At 39.5% G+C, this 11,434-nt stretch overlaps 1 protein-coding gene across 3 annotated transcripts; it reads left to right on the top strand.

Annotated features, from left to right (window-relative positions):
• Positions 1–1,714: 1,714 nt before the first annotated feature.
• ZNF628 (zinc finger protein 628) lies at positions 1,715–11,084 on the top strand. Of its 3 annotated transcripts, none has more exons than XM_072429642.1 (3): positions 1,734–1,813; positions 4,580–4,682; positions 4,809–11,084. In XM_072429642.1, exon 3 carries the CDS (start codon positions 4,822–4,824, stop codon positions 8,065–8,067), a length of 3,246 nt encoding a protein of 1,081 aa, XP_072285743.1. In that variant the 5' UTR covers positions 1,734–1,813; positions 4,580–4,682; positions 4,809–4,821; the 3' UTR covers positions 8,068–11,084. The 3 variants fall into 3 exon arrangements, with proteins under 3 accessions (XP_072285744.1, XP_072285743.1, XP_072285742.1); XM_072429641.1 differs by lacking the exon at positions 1,734–1,813 and adding an exon at positions 2,678–3,813; XM_072429643.1 differs by lacking the exon at positions 4,580–4,682 and having other exon boundaries at positions 1,715–1,813.
• Positions 11,085–11,434: the final 350 nt, after the last annotated feature.

Here is an 11,434-nt window from a genome sequence, read left to right as displayed (position 1 = left end):
ACATACACACATACATCCAAATATAGCTCTGACATATAGCACAACGCTGTACAAAGATGACTGGTGCACTCACATGAGTCTCAGTCATATGTCTAGCAAGTTTGGTTGAAATGTGTTGATGCGCTTCATCCAAATATAACTGTGACACATAGCAAGTTTGGCTGAAATGTCTCCATGCTTTTCCTAGTCATCACCAAAAATAGCTCTGACATATACCACAGTGCTGCATAAAGATCAGCGGTGCACTCACTTGAGTCTGAGTCATATGTCTAGCAATATTGGTTTAAATATCTTGATGTGTTTCCAAATGATGACATACACACATACATCCAAATGTAGCTCTGACATACAGCACAACGCTGTACAAAGATGACTGATGCACTCACATGAGTCTGAGTCATATGTCTAGCAAGTTTGGTTGAAATGTGTTGATGTGTTTCATCCAAATATAGCTCTGACATTTAGCACAGCGCTGTACAAAGATCACAGGTGCACTCACATTAGTCTCAGTCCTATGTATGGCAAGTTTGGTTGAATTGTCTCTATGCGTTTTCGAGTGCAGGTGGAACATACACACACACATCAATACATACCATTTTTCTATATATAAATATCATTCTGTATGGACCTTTATGATTATTATCATTAATAAACAGGATTTATATAGCACCAATGTATTGCGCAGCCAGGGGTGTAGTGGTAAAAAAAGAAGAGGAGGCACAGTACTATCCATGGCGAGCGCGCATGTGCATCATGCATCATTGAACAGCACGGTGGCTCAGGAATTAGCACTCCGGCCTTTGTAGCGCTAGGTCCTTGGTTTGAATCCCAGCCAGGACACTATCTGCATGGAGTTTGCAGGTTCTCCCAAGGTCTGCGTGGGTTTCCTCCAGGTACTCCAGTTTCCTCCCACATCCCAAAAAAACATGCAGTTAGGTTAATTGGCTTCCCCCTAAATTGACCTTAGCCTACATTAATGACATATGACTATAGTAGGCACATTAGATTGTGAGCTCCTTTGAGGGACAGTTAGTGACATTACTATAGACTTTGTACAGCGCTGTGTAATATGATGGTGCTATATAAATACTGTATAATAATAATAAAATCATTGCCCACACATGCTTGCCCCACTACACCCTGTATGCAGCGCTGTATATTAAATAGTTGTAGCAGATACAGACAGTGACACAGGAGGAGGAGAGGACCCTGCCCCAAAGAGCTTACATTAATATTATTACACAGTATTTACATAGCGCCAACGTAATACGCAGCGCTGTACATTAAATAGGGGTTGCAAATGACAGACAGATACTGACAGTGACACGGGAGGAGAGGACCCTGCCCCGAAGAACTTACAATCTAAGAGGACCTAATTCCACCACATAGCTTGGTGTCATCAGCAAACACAGAAATGGTTCTTTTAATGTTAATGCTATATAAATACTGTTATTTTTTTATTATTATTAATAATCAGCCCTTGCAAAAGGATGAGAGTTGAATGTTTCTGACATTGTTAAAATGAAAGATAGTTTATAAAATATGCAGGTCTGCATAAAAATAGTTTTCAGTAACCAATATAAATTGTAGCTCTAACATAAAATATAAATAAACAGTAAAGTATCAATTCCTCATTGCCCGCCCCTTCCCTTCACATATAAGGGCTTTTCTCCCTGACATTCAGGTTTTGTATTGACAGATGTCGCAGCAATGTGACGTCACCTAGCTGCGAGCGGAAGTGACGCTCTTATACGGTCTGAGACCCGCTGAAGAATAGAGAAGAGAAGGGGAGCGACATTTACTCACACAGCTTGTAAGTATCTGTCCGGTGGTCGAGTGGAAAGAGGCGGCTAGGTTGGGAAACACGTTCATAACTGATGTAGAATATGACGGAAAGGGGGGGTATTAATTCGGAGCTTTTATATCAGGAAGAAGGTGCTGGGTGGGTGGGAGCTGTAGCAATGTATAGACGTGCGGCAATGTATAAATGTGCGGCAATGTACACGCAAGTTGTCCTCCATTACACAGGCAATGCTTTGTGTTGTCACCTTACCTGCATGCCTTTCCTGTACAATGCAGACCCCATTCATTACAATGAAGGCAATGCACAAACACAGGAATGCATGCAGCTCCACTTAGGGAGCAGCAAACATTATTATTAAACAGGTTTTATATAGCACCAACATATGATGCAGACCTGTTCAATAAATAGGGGTTGCAAATGACAGATACAGACAGTGACACAGGAGGAGGAGAGGACCCTGCCCCGAAGAGCTTACAATCTAGGAGGTTGCCCTGTATGGCTGCTATTCCTGCGTATTACACGCAATGTTATCAGTAGGAATGAGGCCTAGGAGATCTAAAGACACAGTCCTTACATAAAGAATTAAAGGGTACCTAAACTAAACATTTTTACTTATTTTAGACAACCCTTCTATGTAAGGTAAAAATGTTGCTGTTATTTTTATTTAAGTGCATTTTTTTTAAAAAAAAGCAGCACCACCCCTTTAAAGCGTAGATAAACTCAGAAAGTTCACTTTACATAAAAGGATAGACAACCATTTTATGTAATGTAAAAATTCTTTTTTTCTTTTTAAGTGCAATACAACCACATTCATACCACCCCCTTTATTCTCGATTGCCTAGGCATGGGGCCTCCAGGGATACCTACCGTGTTTCCCCGAAAATAAGACACCCCCCCCCGAAAGTAAGCCCTAGCAGGATTTTTGGCTGTTTTCGAGCAAGCTTGAAATATAAGCCCTCCCCCGAAAGTAAGCCCTATTGGCTTCTTCGGAGGGTGTGGTCACGTGGTACACGGAGGGAGGAAGGAGGGAGCAGAGAGAGAGCAGGCGATTTCAAAAGCACTGGAGCAAGGGGTGAAGAAATCGCAGGGTTAATTAACCTACAGTACTAAGGTGTGACACTAGCACTAAGAGGTTGGTGGATTCTCTTTTCAAAAGGTCCTTGCTGGTATTTTATTCATTAGCAGCAATGCATATTTATTAATTGATTTTTTTTTTTATTTTACTCAGATTTAACATGTAACACTATGAGTCACATGTTAATTGTCAGCACATTTCCTTGTTATGTTGCACTTGTTTGCTTATGAAGCTGTGTTTTTTTTTCATTACTCATTTATGTCAATTCTTATTCATGACTTCTTGTACATAACAGAAGAAATCTGTGATTTTGACAGGTCACAGGTAACACAGAGGTATCTTTCTATAGTAATATTGGTTGCAGGTTTTGGTATATACAGATTTTTGTACATGAATAAATATAGATTTTTTGTGAGAAAAATAAGACATCCCCTGAAAATAAGCCCTAATGAGATTTTCAGAGGTAAAATAAATATAATACACTGTCTTATTTTCGGGGAAACACGGTATGTCACGCATCCCGGGAGGCTCTTATCTGCTCATGCTTTTGCACATGCCCGAGCCTTTTTGTCAAAAGGTTAAGCACCTCCTTTCTCTGTCTTGATCACTTCTGAATGGAGCACAAAGCCTCCCAGGATATCCACATCCCGGGAGGCTGTTAGCTGCTCATTAGGGCATGCGCAGAAGGAGCCTTTTCTTTAATTGGAAGAAAAAAATTGGTGATCTCACACATGCGCTGTGAGATCCGCAATCTTTTTTCCCTATCTACGTCACCCGATCATGTGCAGTGTGTGATCAGTGAGTGGCGTAGTAAGAAAAACCAAGAAGAAGATGTCTGTGCTTGTGCTAGGCGCTTCCTCTGGGCCGAAGACGGACACCGAAACAACACAGGACCCAAACAAAGAAACTTCCCGGCGGATCTGCGAGATTAAAAGTAAGTGTGTGTTTTTTTTTTTTTTGTTTTTTTTTTGTTTTGGGTTTACTTCTGCTTTACTGACAAAATTAGAAGTAAAATAAGCCCCATAATTAGTGTCAGTGACTGTGACAGTAACCCCCATATTGGTGTCATTGACTGCAAAAACCTTGTAGTATCCTTGGTGGAAGCAATGTTAAGCCACACATTGCTGTCTTCGCAGTAAAATTTGATACCTTTACCTATGTGTAGCAATGATAACCCCTACTTTGGTGTAATTACAGTAACAATACCTCCTTTGTGGTATCACTGTAGTGATGATAACTCCTAATTCTTGGTCAGTGTCACTCACCTGATTAAACACTTTTATGCTGCTCTTTCTCCAAGGATACACTTCTATTTGGTGGAGGATCCAGACCATTCTGTATGAGTTTATATTCCTACTTAAACCTTTCTTGTGTGATTTGACTTTCTATTAGGTACCATTGTTTGTAGATCATTTATGCAGTGCCCTCAGCTGCAGAAATGAGCTGCTAAAGGTATATATACACAGACATGAAGACTATATTAAATATAGGTATATTAAATTTAGAGCATCTTTGATAAGTGATACCCAAACTATGGACCTTGCAAATTCCTCATTCTCTCATGTGTATTGTCCTGTAAGATGTCTGTGTTAAGTACCAGATAACTCGGTTTCCAAGAAGGCACAAAGTTGCCTGTCTGTTTTGGTAATATTGAAAGTGTATGTTTTAATTGTTTCTGATTACTATTATTTTTGTTTAAGGCAACAAGCAGGAGGGCTGCTTTTTAAAGTGTTTCTGGGGTTTTTCCTCGCTGGTGGGTGGAGCCATCTCTAATGTATGTTGTCCTGGAAATTGGGTAATCAGGTAACTGATTTTATGATGTTTTACTGAGTACAGAGTTGCATACATCTATGTATTTTTTTAATATCTTACTGTAGTTAGTTATTTTAGTTAGGTAATAACACATTGCTTGTTCTCATTGTCTCTTAGCAAATCCTTCAGAATGGTAGGTGAACAGGAACTGGAGGTACAAGCATCTTCCATACAACAAACCCTACTTGTGCAACCTGCAGAAGCTAACAGCCATCAATATGAGTGCCTCGAGTGTGGGAAAGTCTTTAAATGGTCTTCAAGATTAATACACCACCAAAGAACCCACACTGGGGAAAGACCTTACAAATGTTCAGAGTGTCCAAAAGCTTTTAAAGGCTCTTCAGCTCTACTTTATCACCAGAGAAGCCATACCGGAGAAAGGCCTTACAAGTGCGGAGACTGTGGTAAAGCTTTTAAACGTTCCTCTCTTTTGCAAATTCACCAGAGTGTGCACACAGGATTTCGCTCCTTCAAATGCAGTGTGTGTGGATTGGCATTCAAGTGGTCCTCCCATTATCAGTACCACATGAGACAACATACAGGAGAGCGACCCTATAAATGCAACATCTGTGACAAAGCATTTAAGAATTCCTCTAGCTTACGGCGCCACAGAAACATTCACACAGGGGAGCGACCTTACGTGTGTACAGTTTGTGGAAAAGCATTTACGCAGTCCACTAACCTAAAACAACATGAGCGTATCCACACGGGGGAAAGGCCTTACAAATGCACTGAATGTGGCAAATCCTTCACCCATTCCTCCAACTTGCTACTTCACCAGCGTACACACATTGGCGGGCCCACACACAAATGTGACCTGTGTGGCAAGGTGTTTATTTCAGATGCTTTTCTGCAGAAGCATCTGCAGTCTCATGCAGTTGAACAGACATTCGTTCAAACAGATGCTGAAGTGTTTCTAACTACTTCCAGCGAAATAGAGACAGTGGAAATGCTTTATAAATGTAACATATGTGACTTGACCTTTAAGAGTGAGGAGATGCTTCTCGAGCACCAGCAAAGTCATGTTGATGAGCACAGCTTCCCTTGTACATTATGTGATAAGACGTTTAAAAATGCCTCAGGGTTGTCACGCCATCAATATACGCACTCTAATGAAAGGCCTTATAAATGCTCAATTTGTGAAAAGACATTTGTGCAGCTTTCCAACCTTTTGATGCACCAGCGAACACACACAGAAGAACAACAGCTCATTCAGACAGAGGCAGAGGTAACTTGCCCACAGACAATTGAGGTCATTCCTCCCTTTACTCCTTCCACTACTGCTGAGACTGTTGAAAGGCCATACAAATGTACAGACTGTAATAAAGCATTCAAAGGCTCCTCAGGCCTGCGTTACCACATGAGAGACCATACTGGAGAACGCCCTTACAAGTGTTCAGAGTGTGGGAAAGCTTTCAAACGCTCCTCCTTATTATCTATACACCAGCGGGTTCATACAGGTGTCAGGGCATTTAAGTGTGCAGAGTGTGGCCTTACATTTAAGTGGTCCTCACATTATCAATACCATTTACGGCTTCATACAGGGGAAAGGCCTTACAGTTGTACAGAGTGTGGAAAGTCCTTTAAAAACACCTCTTGCCTACGTCGCCACAGACAACTTCACACAGGGGAGCGCCCATTTGCCTGCGTTATGTGTGGCAAAACGTTTACTCAGACTTCTAATCTACGTCAGCATGAGAGGACCCACACGGGAGAAAAGCCTTATAAATGTGATAAGTGTGACAAAACATTTACACATTCTTCAAATTTGCAGTTACATCAACGCACACACTCCAGTGACCGACCTTACAGGTGCACTATTTGTGGCAAAGGTTTTGTTATGTCTTCTTATCTTCAGAGACATCTGCGCACACATTCTGTAAACAGTGCAGATGCTGACTCAACTGCACATGCTCCAGTAGCTACCCAAAATGGGCAAGCTATGGCTGCTACTCAAAAGGTTCAACTTGTGCCTGATATACCAACCACACTAAATGTTGAAGTCTGCAACCAACCCAGTTCTCTGAATTTACAAACTTTTTTTCTGGTACAAGTTCAACAGCAAAACACTCCTAAACTTATACTTATACCTTCTTCACAGGTATTGCAATCTGAGCAGAAGATTCCTTTAGCATCCAGTACTCCAAATTTGGTAACAATACAAAGCAATGTATGTCAAAAAGCACCACAGAGTAGGGTTTTGAGAAAGAAGTCCAAGGTGAAGTCTTCAAATACCATCAGTAATTTTACAAGTCCTAACAAAAACATTCTTATTATGCCCAACACGAGCCAAACAGTTACTAGTATGCAGCCTCTTCAAATACAAGCTATTCAGAGCTTTCCCCGAGCTCAGTCACTACCTGTCGGTCAAAATATAATTGTCTTACAGAATGTGACAGATCAAAGTCATCTGCAGTTACCAACCATGCTGAATGCTATTCCATCTGGATCAAAGACTGCAAACCTACAAATCCAACAATTACCTAGTACACAAGACATAAAAATTGAAAGTATACCTGGTGCCCATGAGGTGTCAAATATTCAAATGAAAGAAGACATGTCAGGTATTCAAACTGTATCAAGCTCTCAAAATATTGCTAATGTGCAGCTGCAGACAAGTCCAAGTGCAACACATCTTTCAGATATCCACATACAAGCACTCACAGAGCCACAAAATGTATCTAGCTTGCAGGAAACACAGAACCTGATTGTTGTACAGAACTCTCCAGGAGAAGAACTTCTAAGAGCTACAGAGAGCGTAGAAAACTTGCAGTCAGTGGAGGAAGTTCAGGATGTGCACTTTGAAACCCTTCAGACGGAAAACGGTTTACAAAATGTTCTTGTCTTGCAAAACGCTGATGGAGAGCAGACACGATTGTGTGTGCAAGGAGTAGAAAATATTCAAGGCATTCAAGATGTTTCCAATGTCCAAATTCAAGCCATGTCTAATATACAAGAACCTGTCTCCACTGCTCCAGAATGTCAAAAGGTCTTTATTATCCAGAGTTCTCAAGGAGAACAGACTCTTCAAGTAGTAGATAGCTTTCAAAATGATCAAAATCTACACATAGTTGAAAATATCCAAAGTTTGCAGACTGGCCAGAGCCAGCTTCAAGTGTTGCCTAGCATTCAGAGCCCTAACACAGTCCAACTTCCACAAAATGTACAGCTGAGGACTGTACCAACTAGTCATGGCCTACAAACTGTTCAGAAGATTCAGGGTGTCCAGAATATACAAACAGTTAGTGCTGGGAACCAGAACATTCAGACGATCCAGGTAGTCCAAAAGAATTCTGTTCAGGGATTACAACATGTATTACCACTTATTCGGATTGTCCAAGCTGCCCCAAAAGTACAGCTTGTCCACACATTCTAATGTAGCTCTTCAGAATAACAGCAGTGTCTGCTCCGTGTGTTATTTGCTTTACTGAGATATCTTCATCAGCTACACCTATTCACTTTGGGATATTTTTGTTGTGATATCACTTTAGAATGTTATCTATTACTTGTTGAAGGAGCAGTGGCAGTTTGTTGTTATTAAGTACCATTAACTTTAAATTTTCAGATTTAAATGATATCTAAACCCAGAAATAACAATTTACAATATTGCTGTTTACCAGTCCTTCGATGTGATGGCTGTATTTGAGTTTCAGTTTTTCAGAATGTTTCTTTTTCACCTGGCAATCCTGCCAGAAACACACAGGACTACAGATGCCTCCCCTTTCCTCATGCCTTTCAAAGGACTGGGAGTTCTACAGTTCCCATAAATGGATTTCAAAGTGAATAACAAATTTAATTTAAGTACACAGGAAGTTGGAAGATTTTCAGGTGTTTTAAATAGTTGTAGAAAATGAACCTTAACTTCAGGGGGGGGAAAAAAACCTTTTCAGGGAAAGAAAAGAAAAATACAGCCTTCACATAAAATGACTGCTTTGCTCAAAAAATTATGTATACCGTTTTTGTTCTTAACAGAAAATATGCTTTAGCTTTAAAAATCTGAATGCATAGCCTAAGGCAACAAGTCCCCCCCAAGAGGGGAAAATATTGAAATTGAAACAGTGAATAATAAGCATAATTGGCTGTTCTGACATAGAAATTAAAATAGGAGGATACAGAACATGGGTCATAGGGGAAGAGGAAGATCAGTAACTTTTACAAGCTGTAAGTGCCTGCTTGATTTTTTTTGACTTTTGAAACAGCAGCCTCATCCTTGGTCCCCTATCCAATGAGTCCCTGGAATCGGCATGTACTCAACAGAAGCCTGGAAAATCTAACTCCCATCCAACATGTTTCAATCCTCTGATATACTAGTTATTATAGCCAACATATTACCCTAAAGACTGCACTCGTACAAATATGTCAGAAATGCTAGCTCCCACATAGCTATCCCCATAGGTTGCCACCAAACTTCTCTAATAACTGTATATAGGGGCATATTAATAAAGCAGTGAATGTAACTTTTTAACCAAACATTCACTGGTGGCAAATCAATTTGTCAATTTAAAAAGATGCACCTCTAAGTTTTATATCAATAGTGCCCTGTTAGTATTTTACATAATGGTAGATTGTATGATAAGTTTACTGGCCTTTAAAGTTCAAACTAAGCAAAATGCATAGGCAGAGGTTATCTTCAGTGCAACCCCTATGATCAGCAGATCTATAGTTAGAGATTTAGAAATATGAGTTAGGTTATGTGAATATTTTATCATTAAATGTTGATCTTGACCTTGTTCACGTTTCCCAAGCATTTCTTCCCATTCTAGTAATAGATGACCTCTGTGATTACTGGGGAGGATTTGTAAGTGAGTGGGGAAGAAAAAAAAGTTATGACAATTATAAACTCAGGTTTTTGGATCTACTGATCATTTTGTCATAGTTTTTGCTTTTCTTTAAAGTAAAGCTGTATTTTTAAGTGCATAAAAAGGTGGAGCACCTACCCTTTCTGTCTTGATTGCCATGGCGAATGGGAGCGCAAAGCCTCCTGGCATACCTATGTCACAAATCCCTGATCTTGGGCGTGCGGATCCCTGATCTCGGGCAGAAAAAGCCCTTTAAATGATGAAAAAAATTTCCGATTTCACACATGCGCATTGAGATCGGCAATCTTATTCTCCATCTATGTCACCTGATTTTGTGCCTGCGCATTGTGAGATTGCGTGACGTAGGAAGAAGAACCCCGAAGAAGAGAAAAGATGTCAGCTCCCCGGCTGAAGATGGATACCAAGATGACGTGGGACCCAAACTAAGAAACCTCCTGATGGATCTGTGGAATTAAAAGCAAGTGTATACTTTTTTTTTTTTGCGCAGTGAGATAGGAATCTTTTTTTCCCCCCATCTACGTCACCTTATTTTGTGCCTGTGTAGTGCGGGATCGAGTGACGTAGGAAGAAGAGAGAAAAAGTTCTTAGTGCCCAGCGCTTCTTCTACACCGGACACAAGACAGGCGCTGGGACCACGCAGGATCAATTAAAGGTAAGTTTTTTTTTTTTTCAGTTTGGTTCTGCTTTTAAGTGCAGTGGAGAAAATAGTTACTTACAACTTCTGAAAGTGTTGATTTTGGAAGAAAGTTCAGGCAGCAGTTTTTCTGCACTTAGTGGTGTTTGGCCCCATCAACATCATTTGTGTATTTAATCTCTTATAGATAGATTTGCTATTGTAAAATCAATTTTAGTAACAGTCACTTTAAGGAATATTAAGAAAATTTGGTTTAATATACCAATGTTTATCTAATTTTAGTGTAGTGTACATACAATATGTAATAGGTTTATTATGCTTAGCAGATTTCTGTTAGATACTACTGTGATAAATAGTATTTAGAAAAATCTATTTTCTAGCACTTTCCTAGAGGGCAACAAATGCTCCATTTACGCTTTTATTCCTTGTCATCTAATATGACTGCACATGCATGCACCTTTCTGTAAATTTGGGAGTGAATACACTTCCTGCTTTCGAAAAATAAATTCCAGCATTAGTTTGGCACGATTTAGCAAAATACTTACAACTTTTGTATAAGGAATAATGATTGGACTGACAGATTATCTAAGTTTCTTATTATAATTTTCCCAGCGGGAAAAGTGACATTTTCTATGCACTTTTGATACAATAAGATGTGACCGTAAAGCTGTGGAATACTTTATGGGTTAGGAAGAGATGGTTCTGTCATCTTTGCACAGTGTAAGCACTCATGTTTACTGAACCAGTTTTAACCTAAAACTTGAGGAATGAAACATAAATGAAGTAGTGCACATAGTGTTTATGATATAGGAAAGGCAGTAATGTTAGCAGCCAATCATATTTCTGTTTACTAAAGCTGACAAATTGTTAATTGTTATGAGTTCTTGTTTATTTTCTTATTAAACAGTCTGCGCTAGTGCATTACTATTGAAATAAGAATATTGTGGTGCATTGTTTTTAAATAAAACCTGATCAGGTGTTAAAACACACATGGTAAGGAATACAAGACTTCTGCTCACAGTAAAGGTTTGGAAGTTTTTTTTTTCTGTCCCTAAATTGAGATGGACAAGAATGTTAACACACACAGAGACTATGATTAAAGGCCTATTTAAGATTAATCTCTGAATGATTGCCATGTAGAATCTCCCAAACCGAAACATTTAGTTTGTCATTTACTAAAAATTTGCACAACGAACAAATTTATAATTACTGAGACATTACTGTGAATTTTAGAAGACCATTATTCATGTATCTTGGAACAACTTAATAAATGACTATCCCAAAATCCT

This window comes from Pyxicephalus adspersus, chromosome Z (genome assembly GCF_032062135.1).
Source record: "Pyxicephalus adspersus chromosome Z, UCB_Pads_2.0, whole genome shotgun sequence".
NCBI classification, from domain to species: domain Eukaryota; kingdom Metazoa; phylum Chordata; class Amphibia; order Anura; family Pyxicephalidae; genus Pyxicephalus; species Pyxicephalus adspersus.
This window is presented reverse-complemented; position numbering and strand designations above follow the sequence as displayed.

Coding starts and splice junctions, on each gene's coding strand:
- ZNF628 (XM_072429641.1), top strand. CDS start 3,711: ATGTCTGTGCTTGTGCTAGGCGCTTCCTCTGGGCCGAAGACGGACACC. Junction 3,814..4,579: donor GCGGATCTGCGAGATTAAAA/GTAAGTGTGTGT, acceptor TTTTTGTTTAAG/GCAACAAGCAGGAGGGCTGC. Junction 4,683..4,808: donor CCTGGAAATTGGGTAATCAG/GTAACTGATTTT, acceptor ATTGTCTCTTAG/CAAATCCTTCAGAATGGTAG.